We start from the raw sequence: 24,104 nt of genomic DNA, 5'->3' as shown, positions 1-24,104 counted from the left end.
TCAAGTCATATTACTTGTTTATTGCGTTATTGTAATGTGTTCGCAAGGTGCTAATCATGTTATCAGTAATAGATACGATAGTTGGCAGGTGGCCTGCTCTTCCAGAGAGGAGGCGAGAGCTGAGAACTAAAGGAGGCTTCGAGGGTGTACTGAGGAATAAAGAAGTAACTGTTCAACCAAGTATATTGAAATACTGTCTGTCGAAGTCTGCCTTTTCCATCATAGGATCAGGTGGTCTTTAAATACACAAGTCTTGTCCATGTCTAGCATGAGCGAAGCTAATCAAAGATATCAAGCGATATTCTTTGGTAAAACAAATCAAGTATCAAAACGATACTTAAAACAATACATAAAACAAAACTAAGTATCAAACAATACTTAAAACAAACCAAGTATCAAAGCGATACTTAAAACAAAACATAAAACAAAACTAAATATCAAATGATACTTAAAACAAACCAAGTATTAAAGCGATACTTAAAACAAAATATAAAACAAAACTAATAACCGAGTACCCATACCGGTTACAGTTATAATTGGTTTATGAGTTTTCGCGTATGACCTTGCTATGAGATCATGAGTTTGAGCATGTGACCACTTTGGTCACATGACTAGTTTGTTATGATTTGGTTTCGCACATGTGACCACTTTGGGTCACATGACTATGGGTGGGAAGAACACTATATAAGGAGGCCGATGCGGCCAAGGAGGATAGGTTCTTTACGCTTTGTTCTAAGTACGTTTCCTACTTCTTGCACTCCTTGTCAGAAATGAGGATAACCAATACTTTACCTTATTTCGCTCAAGATAAATACTTCATCTACTGTTACTTATTTGTATTTTTCGTTTAGGGCGGCCGGTTAGAAGTTAGTTGTTTTCGCTTAGAAGGCACTCTAGTGTGAGATATCCGTGGCCTGGTCCCGGTAATCACTGGGTGTAGTTTGGGTGAGGATGGCGTCTTCAACAGCCTCCTCTTTCACGGATTCTCCCCCCCCCTTTGAGGATGTCGTCCCCTATTTGGTTCGACTCCAGCCACTCCTCCTTGCTTGAGACTACCCATACGGCCTTGTCTCTTGTGCCTGCTACTGAGGCTGACCGTGGCCTTATCCCTACAACTACACTGTTAAATATTGTGCCAAGAGGGAACTTTAGTTTACTACAGTTTCACCACTGCCACTGGTGTCAGAATGCGATAAGCCCACAGTTTGATGAGTTAGTTCGGTAGACGGTCGCTGATGTGACCGTTGCCATGAAGAAAGAAGTAGAGGTTTTGATGAAGGGTTTCATAATTGGGAGGGGCTGTTCAGCCACTTGTAGCTTGAACAAGGACACTACCACAGGGCTCTTCGTTTGGTTCAACTCCGATCACGACTCGGAATATTCCTCAGCCCCGGCACCCTCCCCCCTCAAAGATTCTCAGGCCATTGTTTCTGAATCCTCTGTGCCTCTGGCCAAGAGCAACTCAACTGCGACCATAGTTGAGGTGAGTTCATTGTCCACTACCCCTCCCCTCACTAGGGCCGTCCAAAGCAAGATGCCCAGTTTCCTCCACCAGGCCCCTGTTTGTAGGGCTGACTCATCCACCCCCTCATTTTTGGCCAGAATGTCGTCTGGTGAAAGGGCTCTCTACCAGACCCCAATGTTTAAGCTAGATGACCCGGAGGATGAGGATTACAACCCTCCCGCCGCTGAGACACGACATCGGATGTGATCGGCATCCCCTGCTAAGTGATCCGCCACTCCTGTTTTGGGGCTACAATTTTTAAGGGCCGTCAACGTTGATGAAGGGCAGAAGAAACAGATCGTTTCTGCCCTCCCTGGTCTGCCCATTGACGTACATCACGGGCGTCTGACCACTGCCACCCATGTGGAACTCCTGTAGACCATTGAGACCACACCGCCCTCCCTGTCCCTACTGGTGACAGAAGATGTCCTGTCCACCTTGGAGATATTGGCCTGGAACACTCCAATAGGACTGGAGGAAGGACGCAACTCGGAAGTGACTGGTCTGGGTGATAGCATCCACGCCCCCTCTTCAGCAATGGCGTCATCACCTCTGGCGTTTGATAAGAAATGGAGGTTGCCTGAAGGACAGCCAACGAGCTCTGGGGAAGCGTCATATAATATCCAAACATCGTTAGAGGTTCAACTTCCGGATACTCAGCCTGAGGAAGCCGATGCCGTTGTGGCTCAGGTGGACTCGATCATGGGGGGAGTATGTAAAATGTTGGATACAGGTAGGACCCCCTCTCCGGGACCCTGCTTGGATAGTATAATTGGGTCCATGTTGGAAGGACTAGAGGATATCCACTCTGGCAACACTCAACCCCTCCTCTCCTCGAAATCCAGGTCGATTGAGGATGACACAATACATGATGTCCGAGATTGGATGAACAATGGCCTTATATTTGGTAATGAAGGACCAAAGGGCGGAGTGAATTACTGGAGCAGGGTATACCTGTTAGAACGGGCGGTAAAGGCACTGACAGAGATAGTTAGCAAGCAAGGAGAAGAGATAGAGGCCCTGCAAGGTAAGTTGTCCCCCTACTGTTGTTCCTCTTTGGTAATGTCTGGTAGTGTCCTGTTAGAAACAACACCATCCCCAGCCCCCTCTAAGAGAAGGGAAACCCCCACAGCAGCTCCTACTGCTAAAGCCTCTTTCACAGAGGTAGTAAAACAGATGGCGTATGTGCCCAAGCCTCCCGCTGCCCAAGAGAAACAGGCACTCTCCACCTGCCCCACATTAGCAGCCTCCTCCCACCAGTCTAGCAGTGGCAGCTCTTCCAGTGAAGGGGCGGTAACGATGCATGTGGCTCATGGTGGCGAAGGCAAATCTGTCCATTAGGAAAGGGAAGATGAAGAGGAAGAAAAGAAGGAAGGAAGGAAACGTGGTAGACGCTTGAGTGGTGCTGCCAGAAGGAGGAGAAAGGCTGTCAGGGAATCTGGTAGTAAAAAGGAGATGGCGACCCTGGCCAAGACTCAGGGGAAGAACACTAATAAGCAGGAACTGGCTCCAGTGGCTGCTGTTCCTACTGCTCCAGCGGCTCGGTCGGGACCAGCGGCTATAGCCAGCATTAAGATAGCCACAGCCCCAGCACGATAGGACTATCAATAAGTTCCGCAGAAGCCTCCTGACCCACTCAACTCAGTACTAGCACCACCACAGTCATCGCCGACCCCGGATGCCCACAGGAGGCATATTACTATGCAGTTTGCTACGTACAAGGAGGTTGCATTACCAGAAGGAGTTGGTATCGAAGCTATTTGGAATTGGATCAACATGACCTTCTCCAACCAGGGAAAGATTTGGGGCAGTGCCCCATACATCTGTGCCAGGCATGTCCAGCCTGAGATTGGATGTATCTTTTTGACCCTGACAGGATACTCTGTTACTGAGTTAGGTAACCAGCTTGATAAGGCTAGGCTTGACCTACTTAGAGAATTGTCACTCCCAAAATTTGAGTTCCAGAGAAACTGGGAAAAGGTGAAGATTTTTGTTTCTAGTGTTCCGCTTGCTGACCCAGGATGAGGATCAATTTAGAGAGTTGAGGGATGGGCTGGGAGTGCAGCCTTTGATGGCCTCCGCACTGACTTGGAGCAATCCAACATTGGTGTAGTTACTGTTTTCTGGCAGGACATTATGGGATCCATTCATGCCATGAGGTAGGCCAATGCTACGACATATGGTATATGCTTTGTGGTCAAAAGGAACCAGGCCATCAGGGAAAGGCTTGCAGAAGGAAAAGTTTAGTTGAGAGGAGGAGCCCGCAATGTCCGGGTATTTGAGAAACATAGACCTCTAAAGATTTGTGGTAAGTATTTGGAGACTGGCTACTTTGAGGCTACCTGTGGTCACCCACCCCACTGTCGGTTCTGTTTTGGAGTGTACTTCTCCCCGAAATATATGTGCAGCAAGCTTAATTGCCCTGGAGGTGTGGGCCAGGCCTGCAGACACACTAGGAGACAATATTGGCTCTGTGACCAGATGGAGCACTTCATGGGATACGAACAATGCCCAAGAGTCAGGTTTTCACCCCCAGCTACATCATCCTCACCTTCTAAGCAAAGGGTAGTCGCACCAGCAGAACCTACCAAGGAACCGGAACAACAGGGAAGTTGGATAAGGAGGGGCCAGAGACAACGCCACAGTCATGGAAGATCCCCAACACTATAGCTGGTTGAGATCAGCAGTGATGAGGAAGATGAGGGCCCCCGTCGTAAGTCGGACAAGGCCAAGGGTAAGGAACCAGAGCGTCCCTCCCTCTCCTCCTCCCTGGCGCGTGGGATTTTAAAAACCACTGCCACTACCAAACCCAGGTGGGAAGATACTTCTTGGACTGCCCAGGACCAGGATAGTGGTGTCCCATATGCCTCTGGCCTTTGTGGCCTGAGTGGATCAGTTGAGGCCCCCTTTTAATGCTTATTACAACAATGACATTAAATATGGAGAGGAGTAGTCGGAATCAGGTGCTGGCATTTGATTTTTTTTTTTTGTTGATTTATTTTTTATTATTGAACCTCCAGTTGACCTAGGAGGGCTACATGTACCTATAGATGTTGATGGATGGGATTTGTTTTCCTTTATTAGGAAATCAGGAGTTGAGGTGTTTGTTAGGTCCTATATTTGTGGGGTTTTTGAAATAGTGAGACATGGAGAGAGTAGTGCTAGTGTTGGCTATTGGGAGAAAGGGGTAAAGAGGGTGCTTGCCGGGATTTACTTTTGACCCGGTTATACTAAGATCCAGTTTGCTGGTTAGTTGGACGAACTTGGGGAACCGGACATTGCGTTTGGGGACTTCAATGCTGGGTACCAGGACTGGGACTCCAATATGGACCATAACAACACAGGCAGGCGATGGCTGAAGCAGTGGTTCATGGCCCCGATTCACGATATGTACATTGTCCCCCTAACAGTATCCACCTTCCAAGACATCTCCAGAATCGACCTTTACCTATACCAGGCACCGTATATCAGACACCGATACCAGGACGTTGCTGGCTGTGAGTACAGTGCTCAAGCCCTCAAATTAGCAGTTAACCATCCTGACAACATCATGCATCGGAGACCAGCCTGGAAGAAGTTAGTCTGGGAGAAGGTTGAGAAACAGTTAGATACCCTGCAAGGAGTGAAAGATGGGAGGCTGTGGGAAGGAGTAAGACAAGTGGTAGACACCCTTCTACAGGCCTCCATTGGTAGAGGTCAGTGCAAGTGGTGGACACCAGAGTTGGAAAGAATGAGGTTGGATATGGCCCGGCTGCGTCAGTACTCCAAACGTAAGATTGAGCAGAAGGAGGACTACAAACTGGCTCGATGTGTTTACCGAGCCTGCCTGTTAAGAGTTAGGTTCGAGTACATCAGGGCAAAGATAGCCGAGAGCCAAGACCCAGACATTTTTAGGCTGGTATGGAAGTTAGAAGCTAAGCGAACCCTTCCCTCCATGGCCCACCCAGATAGATCCTATACTACCACATATTCAGATCTTAGCGACTTGATCACACAACAGTTGTCCCCAATCAACCCCACTCCATGGGAGGACTCGGTAATCGATATGGATAGTGCTCAAGAAATAGAAATTGTCCTTGCTAGGTCCCCATCGAATACAGGCCCAGGCGAGGATGATATTGGTTATCCCTTTCTACAGTTTTGGAAACGAAGAGATACAACCATATTGAGGTGCCTGGTGGACTACGGATTACAGCACGATATTCCAGACTGGTACAAGGGTGAGGTGGTACTCATACCCAAGCTGAACAAACCCAAGTACGATGTCGTGAAATTCTGGAGGATGATACACCTCCTTCCAACTCCAGCAAAGGTTGCAGAACACGTGGTCCTGTTGAGGCTGGCTGGCTGCCTGGATCTGGGAGAAACACAGTTCGGGTCTCGACGGAAGCAGGAGGTTCATGATGCTATAGCAGTAGTCTTTGAATTCCTGCGGCATAATGAAGGATACAAATGTCTGATCTTGTTCATGGATGTCGAAGGAGGATTCGATAATATTGATGTCAACCTCCTGTTAGACTTTTTGGTAGCCCAGAGGTGTCCATTGTACCTGTGCCAGTGGATTCAACAGTGGACTTCTTGGCGGTAGGTCCAGTTTCGCTTCAATGAGTGCGTTTCTTGGCCCTACCATGTCAGTAAAGAGGTACTTCAAGGCTCACATCTTTCCCCATTCCGTTTTGGTGGATATGTAGTAGATATATTCAGGTTACGCATGCGATACGCCCTGAGTATACGACAACTTGTGATCTCCTATGTCGACGATGCAGTTATCATGGTAGTAGCAGAATCCTGTAAAGCAGCCTAGTACTATGCAGGAGAAATATTTGCAGACTGTGACCATATAGCCAGAGCTAGGGGAATGGGGTTTAGTGCTCTCAAAACCCAGTGGATTGGATTTGGGATAGGGCATGGGAGGAAATGGAATTGTTGGGAGAAGTGGTGTTGCCTTCTGAGGACTTGCAGGTTCTTGAGTATAGGTTTAATGTATTTCTTATCTTTTCTTCTCATGTAAAGTATTGGTTGGAAAGGGGGTTAGGTGTTAAAAGCAGGATTGCGGCATTGGGGAGGAGGTTTGGAAGTGTTGGTAGATTAGGAGCGTGGGAGACTTACCGCTTAGTGCAGGCAGCCTACCTTCCGACCGTTTACTATGGGCTTGAATTTGTAACTGACCATGCATCATATGTAAAGCAAATTCAGGTCTACGTTAATGACTGTCTCCGGTCAGTATTTCGAATGCCTATGAAGTTGGCAAACAACATACTGTTGGCCGAGTTTGGGATACCACCTGTCGCTATTCAGGGAAGGTACCTACAACGGAGGTGTTACAGCCGGTTTATCAATTACCGATATTGTGACCAGCATCCCTGGTTTGGGGAGATACAGCTGCAATGGAAGGAGGAAGGCATGGTGGCACAATAGCAGACTTCGGATAAAGAACTCACTTGCTGCCGGATAGTTTCAATTGGGAAAGGTAAGGCAGTTATGACTGCACGCCACTGGGTATGTTACAAGGATTTATGTACATCTTCAGATGTAGTAATATACACAGATAGGTCCAAGTGTTCTGAAGGGGCTGGAGTGGCTTGGGTGGTTTTTGAGAAAGAGGCCTTGACCTGTGTTGACGGATGCTCGGTTGCCCCATCCTGGAGCATTGTGGAATACGATTTGTTCGCTGTGGTGTGCGCTCTCCGACATGCTCAGAATAGGGCCAAGGGGTGCCCGGTTCACGTGTTTTTGGATTGTGTACCGGCCCTCATCCTGGTTGATAGTATGTGCGTAGATGGTGATTTAGCTGAATTATGGGAGGTAATGGTGCCCCTGTTAAATACATTCTCACATGTCAGTTTTGGTTGGGTTTCCGATCACATGGGCATTAATGGCAACAAAATGGTTAACCTGAAGGCTAAGGCCTGCATTAGACGTCCCTTGTGCTCCCTGCTTCAGAAAGGGATAAGCTTCGGGATTGGTCAAGCGGCCCTGGCTTGTGAGCTCTGTAAGGAAGAACGGGGGAACTGGCACACTGGGGAGGGGTACGGGTATTATGCTATGGAACTGAGAGTACTCAGATATCTCCAGGGCCTGACTCGAATGAATGCCTGCGTTTTGTTGAGGATCCGCAGTGGGACGAGCATGGTCGGCCAAGATGGCTGTGAAGGGAAAGAAGATAGGTGCCACTGGACTGAGTGTCGCCGCTATGCTAAGAGGCGTCCCGCTAATGAAGACTTGTATAAGGATTCAGCAGTCCCAAGGTGGAAGTGCTGGTAGGTCGATTATCGATGGTTGGGCCTGGGAATCCCTCATCATGGTGGGGCTGTTTATGGGGAACTAGTGGTAGCGGGTAACCCCTTTGATGGCACACTGATGGTGGAAAGGAAGGGTGGAATGGTGTTGATATTAGATTCCACGACATGCACTCGGTATGAGAAGAAACATGACGGTAGTGGTTGTGCCCTGCTAGGTGAAGTGACATTACCGAAGAAGTGGTTCTTTTTACCTGACCAGCAACAGTGCGAGTGTCTCTGTTGTAGTACGGCCAACTCTGCTGTGGCCACCAAGAAGCGAGCTACCTTTGCAGAATACTTTGAGAAATGGCCTCGGTGTCTACGAATATGTCATAATTAGTTTTAGTATTCTCAGCATTGGCAGTGGGATGAGCTGAACTTGGCAATGTGAACATTGGTGATTTTGAGGTAGGCTAAGGTGAACGGGCTACTGAAGGAACCCTGCTGCCCCTTTTGTGGGATGGTGTTGGCGGATGGTTACTTGGATCTTGGGTTACACTATAAGAGAACGAAGGGATGTTGAGATAGAATGTATATTTCCTTTGTTAAGTATGTGGGACAGATTGTGTTAGAGGAAGATAGGGGTGAGGGAATGAGATGGTGGTTGGATGGCAAGATGGGAAGACGAGTTAATCCGGGGCAGCACTAGCCACTGCAAGTGCCCGTAAGTCCACATAGGTAGTGATTTATGGATTTATGTTTGGGAGGAACGGTTGCGGGGTAAAATGAGTCTGCAGTAGTGTATTGTAGATAGTTTGCTTTATGGGGTGTAGGGGAGACTAGTCGTATGCCAGTATTGGTGGTACTAGTATAAATAAAATTAGATTGAATTCTAAGTACTTTTCTTACTTATTACTTTAACAAATATAAAACACCTTTATGATCTTTATTTCTATTGCAATATTTATCGTTATATAGAGGAAAGCTCTTTACGGAGAAGAGTTAGAGAAAGCTTACAATAGGTGTTCCTGATAGAAGACAGAGGTCTTATACAATCGGTAATGTAGGCAGAGGCATAGTGCTATCGTAAGATAAAGAAAGAAGAAAAAAGAGGAGAGAAGTATCATTCCCCATCGCTACGAACTAACCATGCGAGGAGGGATTATTACATTACAAAGCGTCACCTAGTACGACGCTAAACGATACAAGACTGCATCCTTCAACCCAGATAGGGAAAGACATATTGACATCGACGATTAAAAGCTTAACTTAGGAGGATTTAGTAACACCCTAGATCATGTATCAGCAGAGCCCTTAAGGGCAGCAAGTCCAGTAACCTCAGAGAAAGAATTACCAGTTGATAGCTCTCCTGCAGGAACCCCACAACCTGAGAGAATATTGGGATCAGCAGTACCTATGCCACCAACCCTGGCCACTTCGGCACCAGGCACTAGCATACTTGGAATGACTGAGAATCAGTTTCAGGCATTTCTAGTAGCAACACAAAACATAGGACAAGTGTAACGATCCCTCTCTGGATAGTTAGTTGTTGGCGATGGGGAACGATACTTCTCTTTCTGTCTTCTTCTTTCTTTATCTTATGATAGCTCTAGGCCTCTGCCTACGTTACTGATAGTACAAGACCTTTGTCTTCTATCGGGAACGCCTATCATAAGCTTTCTCTAACTCGTCTTCGTGAAGGACTTTTCTTGGCGTAACAATGATGTTGTAATAAAGATAAAGATCGTGAAGATGTTTTATATTCGTTAAAGTAATAAGTAGGAAAAGTACTTAGAACAAAGCGTGAAGAACCTATCTTCCTCAGCCGCATCAACCTCCTTATATAGTATTCTTCCCGCCCTTAGTCATGTGACCTAAAGTGGTCACATGTGCGAAACCAAATCATAACGCAATAAACAAGTCATATGACTCGACTGAGTCATATGCGTGAAACCCATGACCTCATAATGAGGTCATGTGCAAAACATAAATCATATACGCAAGGCTTACCCGCAAGGCACCCTCGCAAGGCATACTCACCAGGCGCACGTCCCATGACTCATACTTGAGCCATGTGCGAAAGCATCACAAATCCCACACATAACAAATCATATAACTCGAATGAGTCATATGCGCAAAACAATAATATACCTGTGACTCATAATCATGTATCGCGTGAAAACCTTTTCCATGCTAAGCCACATTCGTGACAACAAGGAAATATCCAGCGACCGAAAGTAAAAGAACCTAATACATATGAAGGAGCCGAAGATAAGCTACGAATATTCCTGGCATAATGCGAAAGGTATTTTACCATCAAGGGATATGGAGAATACCACGATGAGATCAAGATTCCCTATCTGGAATATCTACTCAGAGGACTCACAGGACAATGGATCATGCCCTTCCAAGATAAAAGAAGACAGAGAAAATAGGTCACATACGAGGAATTCAAGGCGACACTCTTTGAACAATTCAAGATCCCAATGCTAAGGAGACAGCAAGACGAAAGCTAAAGAAACTCCAATAAGGAAAACAGACCTTTTCAGCATATTGGAACGAATGCAGACTATTGGAATATGAGGCAGAGTTTGATAATGCTACCCTCTACATTATCCTCCTAAGAAACTATAGTGGGAGATTCTGAGAGGCATGGGGAATCTGTGACTCACGCTACACAACAGCAGAATGATTTACAAGGTGGACGATCGATAAGGAAAACAAACTAAATATGGTTCGAAAAAACTCGGAGAATACCATAGTATATAGAGTGGCCAAATCATCTAGAAACATGGATGGAAACTTCAAACCACATGCTCGAGGTAAAGGCAGAGCATTACCATCAGGAGAACCAATGGAGTTGGATAAATCAAGAGTAGGACCTGCTCTGAATTTGTTGAAGGAAGAATACGCTATAAGAATGAATGGAAAACGCTACTTGAGGTGCAGAAAAGTAGGACATCGGATACGAGAATGCAGAAGCTGACCAGACAGTGGATACCAAGGAACTAGGGCTGCTGGAAACAACCACTTTCAAGTTCAAAAGAGGAGCAACATTCACGAAATGATCGCAGAAGATTCATTAGTGGAAAACAGCAAGGGTCTCCAGTAAATGGTAGTCTGGGAGACCCAAGATGTGGACCTGGAAAACTCCTCAAGGTAGTGAACTACTACACGGTACTACACACCCAAAGGGGAATAGAAGACAGAGATCATGTGATGATCAAAACGAGAATACACAATGAAAAGCACAAAGAAACAACGATATATGCAATGCTCGACTCTGGGGCTACCAAAGATTTCATCGACAAGGAAATCTGCGATAAATACAGCCTCCATACCAAGAAAGTGAAGAAAGTGAGAGAGGTCTACCTAGCAGATGGAAAGCTAAGCACAATGGGTCCTATAACCCATACGGTGACAGTACCTATAGACATTGAGAGCCATAGGTAAACGGCAACCTTTTAGGTAGCAGATCTCAAAAACCATGAGATAGTCCTAGGAATGTCATGGTTACGAAAACATAATCTGACAATCGATTGGAACGAGAACAAGATGACCTTTACCAGCGAACTGTGTGCGACGCGATGTCTTAACAGTTCACCTGTGGTCTACTTAACACCGATATGGGAAGCGGAAGAAGAACTTTGCATGTAAAGTTCGCCAAGATGAGACAAGATAAGAGAGTCTAGATACAAAAGCTGGACCAAGGGGCAAAAGTGCCTACTAAGGGTTCCAAAGTGGCAGCAGGATACGACTTATATGCTAATAAAGAAATCAAGATACCTGCCAACAGGCAGGCAACGATAGCAATAGGAATAGTCATCGAACTACCAGAAGGCATCTATGGACGGATAGCACTCCGCAGTGGTCTAGCAGTCAAGCATAGACTCATGACCATGGCAGGGGTAATTGATGCTGACTATACATGTGAAATCAAAGTGGTCTTGGCCAACCTGACTCAAGAGGACTACGAAGTTGAAAAAGGTAATCAAATCTGTCACGAACGTGGCATGGCATGAAAAGGATTTCACGTGACACATAGTTATGAGTCACAGGTATGTTATTGTTTCACACATATGACTCATTTGAGTCATATGATTTGTTATGTGTGGGATTTGTGATGCTTGCGCACATGGCTCAAATATGAGTCATGGGATGTGCGCCTGGCGAGTATGCCTTGTGAGTGTGCCTTGCGAGTAAGCCTTGCACATATGATTTATGCTTTGCACATGAATTCGTTATAAGGTCATGGGTTTCATGCATATGACTCAGTCAAGTCATATGACTTGTTTATTGCGTTATGATTAGTTTATGAATTTTTGTACATGACCTCGCTAGGAGGTCATAAGTTTTGAGCATGTGACCACTTTGGTTACATGACTAGTTTATTATGATTTGGGTTTGCACATGTAACCACTTTGGGTCACATGACTACGAGCGGGAAGAATACTATATAAGGAGGCCAATGTGGCCGAGGAGAATAGGTTCTTCATACTTTATTCTAAGTACTTTTCCTCCTTCTATCACCCTGTGTCAGAACATGAAGGTTCGGTGTCGGTCCAATCAGAGCCCTTGATTTCTATCTCATAATAGGCTTCAAGTCTTTAAATTCGATCACCTTTTGGGGGCATCGTTGTTAATCCCTCCCCTATGATTGCTGGAAGTTCTTTCTTCCTTCTACCTATCTTTACATTTGTTCATTTACGTCGCCTCCTCACGGTCGCAATGGCTAAGCGAGCCTCTGTCCCTTCTGCCATGTCCGCTTTACGTTGGTCGGTAGTTCTGTCTCGTGCCGTTGAGAAGAACTTCGCCCTGGAGGCCGAAGTCTCTCGCCTTTGGCATCACATCTCCGTCCTTTCTCAGCGATTTCATCGCGCTGAAAAGGAGATATCTACCTTGTCGGCTGCCCTGGCCTCTGAACGCGATACTGTTCACGGTTTGGTCACGATTTTGGCGGCTGAAGCTCCTACGATTATCCCCTCTTCACCTGTCCCCTCGGTCACTTCGGTTACTACGGTGGTCTCAGTTGGGGGGGGTAGGCTAGACCCTGAGAGTTCTCAGGGTCAAGCAGAGGAGCTCTCTCGGGAGAATGTTGCGCCAGCGGTTATCCCTGCCCCCCCTGCAACTACGGTTGTGGATGGTAGTGTGGGTGGTCTTGTTCCTGATTCGTCAGGATTGGAGGAGGCGCTTGCTCCTGGAGTGGGTAGGGTAGATCCTGATGTGGTGACACCAGCTACAGTGGTATCACCCCCTTTGGGGGAGCAGGTGCCTGAGTCCTCTGTGGCTGAGCGAGTGGCTGGTCGGGGAAGCACCTCTAGTGGCATCCCTCCTGTGGTGGTGGGTGGTGATGAGGGTGGCCCGTCCACTCCTGTTGCTAGACCTGCGCCCGGGGGTGGGAAGAGGAAGAGAAACAAGAAGCGCTAGGTCAAGCAAGATCAGACCTCACCTGTGCCACATGTTCCCGACTCGGAAGGGTCATCGCCGTCACCAGTTCGCTATCGCAAACTGGCTGCTACAGAGTCCACAGTGGGTTCGCCGCCTGCGGAGCGGGCTGGGGAGTTGGAGGATGAGTTGAATACTTGAGTGTGTTCGGTCAAGTGCCGGCGGCTTGGGGACTCTCTTGTTCTGGCTGCTTCCGTTGAGGTTTTTGGACTGTGCTGTCGGTGTGGTACACCCTGGATTCTCTACAACCGTTCGTACCTCCTTGGTTAGAGAGTCCTCGCCCTGTAAGTTAGCTTTCCTTTTGAGTTTACGCGCTTGGGTTTTGGGTGTTTCTTTTGTTTGGGATTGGGGGAGGGTGCCTGGCGGTTGGGAGAGATGTCCCGAGATCATTGAGTGGGGGCATTTAGGAGGGTTTCTACTATGGAAGTGGTTATCACGGGGTCACCTTTAGGTGGCGGTAATGGAATTTTTGTATTTTGTACGGGTAACTTAGCTGGTGGGCAGGCTGGGCTGAGGAGGATTTTCTTTACTGATGATGGTTTTTGTACTTAGTGTTCATATTAGGGCATGGCACGGACATGTTTGAGGTATGGGGCTGGAGGTTTAGTTAGTTCGTAGTTAGTGGTATCCGGGATGCGACAACCTGGAGGCCCAGCCCTGGGGCTCGTCGTATGCCAGTGTTGGTTGTACGAGTTTAAATAAAATTAGATTGACTTCTAAGTACTTTTCCTACTTATTACTTTAATGAATATAAAACATCTTTACGATCTTTATCTTTATTGCAACATTATCAGTTTGCCAAGGAAGGTTCTTCACGAAGGAGAGTTAGAGAAAGCTTACGATAGGCGTTCCCGATAGAAGACAAAGGTCTTGTACTATCGGTAACGTAGGCAAGGGCCTAGTGCTATCATAAGACTAAGAAAAGAAAGAAAAGTAGAAGAGAAGTATTGTTCCCCGCCGCCAAGAACTAACCATCCAAGGAGGGATCGTTACAGAATTGCACAGTTGATCATCGAAAAAATCAGCAAAGAGGATCTGCACAAAGTAGATCAACAGGAAGAAACCTGTCACGAACATGGCTTAACGAGGAATGGGTTTTCATGTGATGCATAGTTATGAGTCACAGGTACGTTATTGTTTCGAGCATATGACTCATTCGGGTTATATGATTTGTTATGTGTGGGATTTGTGATGCTTTCGCACATGGCTCAAGTATGAGTCATGGGACATGCGCCTGACGAGTATGCCTTGCGAGTGTGCCTTACGGGTAAGCCTTGCGCATATGATTTATGTTTCACACATGACCTCATTATGAGGTCATGGGTTTCGTGCATATGACTCAGTCGAGTCATATGACTAGTTTGTTATGATTTGGTTTCGCATATGTGACCACTTTAGGTCACATGACTAAAGGTGGGAAGAACACTACATAAAGAGGCCGATGCGGCCAAGGAAGATAGGTTCTTCACGCTTTGTTCTAAGTACTTTTCCTACTTATTACTTTAACGAATATAAAACACCTTTACGATCTTTATCCTTATTGCAACGTTATCATTACGCCAAGGAAGGCGCTTTACTAAGACGAGTTAGAGAAAGCTTACGATAGGTGTTCCCGGTAGAAGACAAGGGTCTTGTACTATCAGTAACGTAGGCAGAGGCCTAGAGCTATTGTAAGACAAAGGAAGAAGAAGAGAGGAAGAGAAGTATCATTCCCCGTCGCTAAGTACTAACTATCCAGAAAGGGATTGTTACAAAACCACACAAAGAGACAAGGGATTTGGAAGTACAGACCAGAACCAGCCCAATACAACAAAAAGAATTGAGATCAAAGAGATCACAGCACAAGCCTTTGGGTTGTACTATCGAAGGAGAGATACAACAGGAATTCTCAAATGGACATATGAAGATGAGAAATCGGTTCTCGCAAAAATCAATATTAGCACGGAACTAGCAATCTAAAACAAGAAGTACCAAAGCAAAAAAGGATGGAAAGAATTGATTCTAAAGGAATATCATCAATTCACAAATCTATTCCAAGAAGAAGAAGCTACGGGGCTACCACTCTGAAGACCAGGAATTAACAATGAAATTCAGCTGGACAAAGACGAGAAAACGGGAAAAACAAAAGAGATTCCCTACAAGAGGTTATACCCACTAGGAGAAGCGGAGCTTGAAGAACTTAGAAAGTACATTGAGCAAAGCCTAAAGCGAGGATGGATCAGAGACTCCTTTGCATCAGGAGGATCTCCAATACTATTCATCAAAAAGAAAGATGGAAAAATGAGACTCTGTGTAGACTACAGAGCCCTCAATTCAGTTACCAAGAAAGATCGAGATCCACTACCCTTAATTGGAGAGGTACTGGATAGACTACGGTCAGCAAAATACTTCACCAAACTCAACATCAAGGACACATACCACAATATACGCATCAAAGCAGGAGACAAATAGAAAACTACATTCGCCTCGAGATACGGGATGTTCGAATACTTGGTTATACCTTTTAGGCTAACCAATGCACTAGCTTCATTCCAATGATGGATCAACAAGGTACTCAATAAGTACCTTGACATATGTTGCATCGTGTACTTACATAATGTACTCATATACTCAGAAAACATGCAACAATATTAGAAGGATGTCAGCAACATTATGGCCTTCAATACTAGGATCAGGAATGAAGATCAAACTAACGAAATGGGAATTCCATAAAGAAGAAACCGAATACCTCGGATTTATCATCAATCGGAGCTTGGTCAAAGTCGACCCTGTCAAAACAGCAGCAATATGGGATTGGGCCAAACCAAACAACAAAACAGATGTTCAATGCTTTATGGGATTTTGCAACGTTTATCAAAGGTTCATAGAAGGGTTTAGCAGGCTTCCGAAACTACTCCATAACCTAACCAAGAAAGACAAGAAATGGAAATGGGGGAAAATAGAATAAAAAACATACGATGCCATTCGGACACATCTAACGTCAGCACCAATACTGGTACACTTCAACCCAAACCAAAGAACAATGATCAAAATAGATGCCTCAAAATATGTGTGTTCAGGTAGACTATCGCAACCATGCAAAGACGGAAAATGGAGGCCAGTGTCTTATCGATCCAAGACAATAACCCCCGCAGAATGCAACTATGATATTGCAAACAAAGAACTATTAGCAATAGTCTAAGCATTAAAGGAATGGAGGAGATACATTCTGAACAACGACCATTCAGTCCGAGTTCTAACCGACCACAAGAATCTGGTCCCGTTCATGACTATGAAGAAATTGAATGACCGTCAGATAAGATGGATAGAACACCTCAGCAAATACAACTTCAAAATTGAATACCGACCAGGCAAAGAGAGCGGAAATCCTGACGCAGGAAAATGCTCTTCAAGTATTATATCACGGGCCACCAAAAGCCAAAGCTCTATACCACAGCACCGTACTAGCACACAGTATGGAGGACCTCGTTTTATCAATTGAGCCATGGGAAAGAAATCTATTCAATGGAGAATTAACCCAGTCCAAGACCAACCAACTCAATCGATTAAAAATTCATGACATGAAACCAAGAATTTAGAGAGGAGAGTGATACCACATGACCAACCCTCTGGTACTCTATTGTCCAAGGACAAAATTAACTAGCTCTCAACGGCAATGGCAACGCTCCCCTCCTCATCACCTCGCTCCCTCAATACTTCCTAAAGAAATTGCTCTACACCAACCAAAACCAAACCAATTTACTTAAATTTTGTTTCAATAAACTATGCCTCCTATTCTTCGCAGTCATGCCAAACAGCCTATTCCCTCCAAGCACCTTTCTGAGTTTACAAGAGGATAAACTCTCAGGTTACACAAGTCTCAGATGATAAATCACCAAATTTCCCACTACCTTGACATTCCTCTCAGTACTGTTAAAAGCACATTTGCAAAGAGAGATCAAGAGGGCAAGGAGAATGAAGGTAGAGGAAGACATCCTAAAACTACCAAGTTGCAGGATGATGCTATGGTAGAGGAAGCTCTTAAAAATTGCCATACCAGCTACTCTGAGATTGCTGAGAGAGTGGCTTCCAATGTTTCTGCTAAGACTGTGAAGAGAAGACTTGCATAAAAGCTTCTTAAAAAGTGGATGGCACAAGAGAGGGTTCATTTGGATGAGGATCTAGCTCAAAAGAGATTGGAATGGGCATTAGCCCATCTGAATTGGACAAGACAGATGTGGAGAAGGAAGACAATATAGGGGGATGAGGTAGCTGTGGAGAGGGGAGGAGGAAAGAGAAGAAAATGGGTATTTAGATAGCCAAAAGAAAAGTGGGATAAGGATTGTGTTGAACCTACTGCTAGGAAAGGAGAGAGAAAGATTAGTCAGATGATGACTGGTTGTTTCTATGGTCAAACTCATGGTCTTTTTTTACCTGTTTTTCCTGATCCTACTTCTGCTGGAGGTGGAGTGACTGGAAAGTCAATTATTGATGTTTATGATCAATATGACTTTCCAGGGATATGGGAGGATATCAAGGAGCATGTTGGAGAGGAAGAGGTATTTTTGATCATTGACAATGCTAAGACTCACTTGCCTTTCAGGAGAGAAGCAAAAGCAAAAGTTTTATTGGTCTATCTAAAAAGGCATCTCGGTCCAGCCGACGAAGCCGTGAAATCTATGAATCTTCGCGAGTACGCCCTTAGGAGCATCAACACCGTCATCCTCATCATAACCCTGATCGTAGATGTTGCCATCGGCCTCGGTCTCAACCGCGGAGAACGGGGTCCTATCCGTGGTACTGAGGGAAGGAGTATAGAATCCTACCCACCAGACGGGCGCCTCCTGATACATGGGCTTCGCAGAGTTCTGCTCAAGGGTGGGGCGTTGATCAAACACGATGTAACGTCTAGGTCGGCACTTGAAACTGAACGACCTCTCCTTAACGGACATACCGGGCGCACACCTCAAGAGCTTGAGACCAGTATCGTACAGTATCCAGCGATAGTGACGTTTGTTCTTGGCCGAGAATCCGACCCATTCCCCGTTGCATTCCTGTTGGTCGTACAATAGGGGACCGTCGACCTGCTTCAGGGCGTTGACAGCACCGGCGTAACCGATGGGCGTGACCCCCACCAGATTGGGAGCGGGGGGCGGAGTATTGTTAGGTGGTGTCAGGAGACGATGGAACAGCGTCCAGTTGGGAGCGGCCAACGACTGCTGGGAGAAACAGATAACGCGCATATAGATCGGGCAACGCCAAGTGAGACGGAAATTGATGGAAAGTTTCTGAACCTTGATGATAGGATGATAACGTAGATGCTTGCGCTCCTCAAATTCGGACATCATAGCGTCCGCCGCGGCCCCGACATTGCCTAAGCGATGATGTCCCGGTCGGATGACTTGCCATGTTGGGAGAAAGAAATTGCGATCGTCGCCCACAGTGGGGGCTGTGATGATATAGTGACTCTGATCCTCCGGGGACGGTAGGGGACCTCTCAGGATGGTGCTATGCCAATTTACATGCTTGCGATGCGCTACGGCAGCGCGCACCTTATAGCGGAAACGCCTTGTGGGCATCTTTCTCTAATAGCGACGATAGTACCGACGACGAAAAGGGTAACGACGACGACAAACACCGTAAAAACGACGTCGATAATACCTCATACCCTCCTCCGATTCGGAATCCGATGGAATGTCCTCGAGCATATGATAGACCTCCAGATGATGTTGACGTAGGTATGACTCACTCACAGATGGGGCCGATTCACCCTGTGACGTTTGATATAACTTCTCGTCTTGTTGACTCATAGGCGCATGTGTGTGTGTGTGCGCGAAAGAAAAAAAAAAAACAGGGAAGAGTGGGAGTGGTGAATATTTATGATGCAAATGCGCACACAGACCCCTGTCACAACAAACAACCAAAAGAGGAAACCTTGGCGTAGAGTCCCACCACTCCCACTCTGACTATAATATTAAATATATTCGGAGTGGGAGCATGTGACATCCATTGGGAGCGGTACATACCTCGTTTAGGATATAATGGGACACATTTCCGCCGTTGTGAAGGATTCGTTCCAACAATCAAACCACTACCGCCATGACTCCCATCGATAAAACACAAAACCTCTCTCTCCATGCTTCCCCGATACTTCCTGAGACTCCTCCTCCTACTATTGCAAATAATAGCGAATGTTCTGTATGCCCTTCAACCAATCCCGACACACCGAGCGAGATGAGCGAACTACCTCTCCTCGAACACAAACCATCGCCAATACCAACGCCGACCCAATGGAGGAAACGGAAGGCGGAAGGCAAGGCCATGAAAGTACTCCTCAACATGATGGACGGGACCCTGATACCATCGTCACCACCTCAACTCCGATCGATTGGTCGTCCACCACGCAACCCGAACCGAGTTCTCAGCTGGTGGCAACACCTGACCTCGGAACAATTGTCTGACCCGTTCCTCGCGGAAGAATCTGTACAAAATACCAGCTGGTCATGTACCTCCGTTGTGACGATCTCCCGCCTGAACCGATTATCGACGCTTGCAGACAACGTAGTCTTCACCTCGTACTTGGACAGGAACGTTGCGCAGATGGAGGAATTCATTACCATGCTCTCATCCGTCGAGTGGACAGAAAACGGTTCGAAACCACAAACATGCGATGTCTCGACGTGGAATTCGGGGGCAGCATTTATCATCCAAACCTCCAAACGGTTTACCGAACTCCTGAAAAAGTGTGGGATTATTGCCGGAAGGAAGGACGGGTGCTCGTACAGGATTTCGAAAGGGAAGATTGTGGGGGACCCGGTACAGGAAAATCTAGGGATAGAGATGCGTTGCTTGAATGTTTCGCTGCAGAAACTAAGGATCAAGTGAGTAAACCCCCTCACCAGCCCTCCGAACAGGTGGTCGATACAGAAAGACCTTGTATATTCCTCGTTGTCGTTCATTTGCATTAGAATCATAGGGGAGGATATACATGTCCCGGGGACCATAGGCTGACGGGATGAAAAAAACAGTTTCTCGAGAATGTCCGTAGCATGGCTCCGAGACTTTATCTCGGTAGCTATAATAACGTTCGCATGGTAGCGGAGAAACATTATCCAAGCATAGAAAATGTATATAGATCTCCTTATCCTGTTGAGAGTTGGGATTTGCCTTCAGATTTGGTGGTTTGGTGTAATGGTTGGCTTTCATTGTATCGCGATGATTCATGTAGGGGTATCCTTGGTTTACGACCTTTGGCCTAGATCTTATACGGTCCTACAAGGACCAGTAAGACCGAATGGGCGTGGAGTTTAGGGTCTCATATTTTCTTTTCGGGTTTCTTTAATCTTTCCTTGTATCACGAGACTTACAAGTATGTGGTTTTCGATGATATGGAATTTACGCGTATGGATGTATTTAAATGCTGGTTCGGTTCACAGGCTGAGTTCACCAGTACGGACAAGTACTGTCAGAAAACTCAGGTAGTTCACGGTCGCCCAGTTATAGGTTGCTTTAACCATGACCCTCGCTTAGCGAACTGGGCGATGCGGAATGGATGGATGGGAATTGCGTGTTCTTTAATGTAATTGATAAATTGTATCGCTCTTAAATATGTTACTCTCTAGGGGAATGTGACGGAGGAGGGGGCTTCGCCCCCTATCCCATCCGTAGCACTTCCTCTAGACGGTATTCACCACCATTAGACCCCACCACCAACCTAAAGAGAAGAAAATCGGTATTTAGATGTCCAAAAGAAAAGTGGAATAAGGATTGTATTGAACCTACTGCTAGGAAAGGAGAGAGAAAGATTAGTCAGATGATGACTAGTTGTTTCTATGGTCAAACTCATGGTCTTTTTTTACCTGTTTTTCCTGATCCTACTTCTGCTAGAGGTGGAGTAACTGGAAAGTCAATTATTGATGTTTATGATCAATATGACTTTCCAGGAATATGGGAGGATATCAAGGAGCATGTTGGAGAGGAAGAGGTATTTTTGATCATTGACAATGCTAAGACTCACTTGCCTTTCAGGAGATGGATCAGGAGAAATAGAATTTCTCTGATGGAAATTCCTCCCTATTCACCAGACCTCAATCCAATTGAAAATGTTTGGTCTCTGGTGAAAGACAAGCTTCATAAGCACTATCCTGAGCTGTTTCTCCTGAAGGGCCCTGTCAATGAGATCAAAAAAATTATAGAGGAGGCTATTACTCTTTGTTGGGAACTTCTGGACCAAAAGGTTTTTGATACTTTGGCAGGATCAATGGTGGATAGGGTGGAAGCAATTATTAAGGCTGATGGATGGTATACTAAATATTAATTTCTACTATGTATTTATATTTTTTAATTTTCTTTTGGGTTTTCATGATAGTGGGTTGGTGGGGGAGTGTGGTTGTCATCACCGAAGATTTTCCGGCCGTTGACAGCTAGTTAATTTTGTCCCCGGACAATACTGTACCGATACAGCACTATGCAACCACTAACAAAACACCGGTAAATTTAATTCAGCCCAAGCAACTCTACCTTTATCACCCCACCACCACCACCACCAACCAACCTTAATTTTAAGCCTCCATCCCCACCCACCATCACAATATACAACAATGTCAACAACCCCGCCCCACCACTCCCCAGTCTCGGGCCCGGGCCTCCTAACCCCGCTGGAACAGGAAATCCTGGATGAATATACCCGTCTACTGCATAACATGAATAATGTTTCTTCCCCTCCTGCTTCCGCCCTCATATTCCCCTCTCCCCTCCCCCCTCTCCCCGATACTGATTGTTCTTGATCCGCCCTGCTAGCTGTCAACGTCCATCGCCGCAATCTCCGGAACGCCAACTGCAAAGATACTGGACTCGCTTAGGGGACTGGAGCGCAAGACGGGGTTGGTGTTCACGTTGTTGAAGGCGTCGGTTTATTCTATGGTCTTGCAGCAGCAGTTGGATGTTGAGGGAAGGGAGGGGGAAGGTGGTGGTGGAGACGGTGGGGAGGGATATGGGAAGGAGAAGGGGGAGGGGGAGGATGAGAGTCGGCTTGGTTGAGGTTTAGTCACGGCCACAGATTATAAGGCTGTGGGATGGTTTGCCATGCGGTGGTGGTATTAATGCTTCCATTCCTCTTGTTTTCTAAAAGCCACTACTACTAAACTAATGGCTATGAAACCGGTATCAAATTTTTTTTTTTTCTTAGTTTTTTGTTTTTTTTTGCTTCTTAATTTCCCATCACATGTTTTCAATCCGTGGTAGGAGTCGCGATTCCAGGGCGAAGAAAGTCGGGATCGTTTTCAAATTCCTCTTTAACCTATTGCATCTCTTTCATTAGCTCTATCTCACCAATCCACGAGGGTGTAAGAAAAATACAGGGGATAGAAGAAAAAGAAAAGCTCACAATGTCCAACCCCCCAACCAAAATCCCTTCATTGTACAATTGCGGATAGGTCGGCCAGTCAGAAAAAATCTTCAATCCCTGTCTAACCTCGTCGTCGGCAAGGATATTGAAGAAGCCATAACGCACTTCCCTCTCCCTGAGCAGCGCGACCAGCTGTCTGGAGAACCCGCACTGCGGCTGGGACGGAGTGCCCTTCATGAAGAGCATCACGGGCGCGGCGCTGACAAGTTTCTCAAGGCGGACGTTGATGTCTTCCACAATGCCTTCGTCTCCTCCTTCACCGCTCGCTCCGTTGGCGGTGGAGCTAGGGTTGGCAGTGCTTTGTTTGGCGGGGAGGTTGAGGCTTCCAACGCCACTGTGCTTTTCCACGCCGGACTTTAGCAGTGCCGGGTCTGCGCCCGAGACTTGCTCGAGCACAGCTTCACCCTTCAGGAAGAGGAAGTATGGTACAGCGGAGACGTCGTATTTTTCGGTGGTGGAGGCGTTAGCTTCGTCTTCCGCATCAATGGAGAGGTAGGTTGCCGCGTCAGGATACTCGGCTGCAATTGCTTCGAAGACCCTGTTGTGTTAATTTTAGTTAGATGGTTTATCAGCAAACCAAGTTAAAAGAAGAGTCAAATCCAAGCTCTTGCTCACTGATTCATCCGAGCACAAGGCTCCGCCCAAGCGGCGTAAAAGTTAAGAATGACAAGTCCATCAGTCTTATTGAGGATCGCAGTAACCTCCTCTTCGTTTTTAATCTGAATGATCATCTTAACGGCGGATTTCTCCTTCGTCGGGTGTGCTTTCGGGAGAGTTTTTTTTGTATTGTGTCGAGGTCCAGATGTTTGGTGGGGCAGAAAGGAATGTTTGGTGGGGTGCTTTGGTTGATCTGATAAAGAGGGTTGAAGAACTGGACCAAGGAGGGATTTATGCCTTTTTTTTCTGAGGGATGCCAAGAAATTAATGACGTGATAATCAGATTGATTAGATTAGATAATGATGGAGAGTGGACAAGATGATTTTACCTGGAATGGTGTCCGAGTTGATAGGCATGGAGACTCCACGGGTGAATGTAGAGTGACTCGGAGGTTTGGCTTTCTCCATTAGTGAGGGAAAATCTACGACCCGCATTACACAGATTCTATCACCACCAAGCCGGCTTTGTGGGCTTCCTGCCATGCCTCCTACAGTTGTTGGATCTTCTGATGATATTATGCTCTCAATATGCACGCGAGAGGCGTTTCCCAATGGCCACGGAGACTGGTGGTTGAAATGGGATGTACCGTACTGTACGCAGACAAATACAAAAGCCATAAACATGTAACCTAAAGCACGAATATTCTAGTAAAGGAGGAGACTAAAGATATATATCTCTTAGCTTAATACCTCAAGAACTACCATGAAATGCAGATACCCAGCAGGGAGCTTTTTTAAAATAAAAAATGAGAAGGGGTGAAAAACCCTCTGTCAAACAAACCACGGATATTCCAATATCTTGATCCCAATATTCGATGCCAAACATCTGGTACGAAAGAGACAAACCCCATAGCATGTTCCCGAAGACAGCTTAGTAGACCAGACCATAATG

At 46.1% G+C, this 24,104-nt stretch overlaps 2 protein-coding genes; one reads left to right on the top strand and one right to left on the bottom strand.

Moving 5' to 3' along the window:
- Positions 1–21,749: 21,749 nt before the first annotated feature.
- On the top strand, positions 21,750–22,188 carry GSTUM_00010902001 (uncharacterized protein; the record flags this gene model as incomplete). The annotated part of the gene is made up of 2 exons (XM_002841575.1): positions 21,750–21,860; positions 21,949–22,188. The coding sequence occupies 2 exons, from the start codon at positions 21,750–21,752 to the stop codon at positions 22,186–22,188; spliced, it is 351 nt and encodes a 116-aa protein (XP_002841621.1).
- Positions 22,189–22,242: 54 nt separating this feature from the next.
- Positions 22,243–23,392, bottom strand: GSTUM_00010901001 (uncharacterized protein). XM_002841574.2 has 3 exons: positions 23,171–23,392; positions 22,535–23,093; positions 22,243–22,447 (listed from the first exon to the last, which is right to left on the bottom strand). The coding sequence occupies exons 1-3, from the start codon at positions 23,284–23,286 to the stop codon at positions 22,379–22,381; spliced, it is 744 nt and encodes a 247-aa protein (XP_002841620.1). The 5' UTR covers positions 23,287–23,392; the 3' UTR covers positions 22,243–22,378.
- Positions 23,393–24,104: the final 712 nt, after the last annotated feature.

This window comes from Tuber melanosporum, assembly GCF_000151645.1.
Source record: "Tuber melanosporum whole genome shotgun sequence assembly, scaffold_77, strain Mel28".
Taxonomy (NCBI): domain Eukaryota; kingdom Fungi; phylum Ascomycota; class Pezizomycetes; order Pezizales; family Tuberaceae; genus Tuber; species Tuber melanosporum.
This window is presented reverse-complemented; position numbering and strand designations above follow the sequence as displayed.

Bases quoted from the DNA above. Each gene is read 5' to 3' on its own strand.
- GSTUM_00010901001 (XM_002841574.2), bottom strand. From the start codon at position 23,286: ATGATCATTCAGATTAAAAACGAAGAGGAGGTTACTGCGATCCTCAAT. The intron at 23,094-23,170 runs GTGAGCAAGAGC...TTAACACAACAG, and splicing joins CCTTGTGCTCGGATGAATCA to GGTCTTCGAAGCAATTGCAG. The intron at 22,448-22,534 runs GTGAGCTTTTCT...GAGATGCAATAG, and splicing joins TGGTTGGGGGGTTGGACATT to GTTAAAGAGGAATTTGAAAA.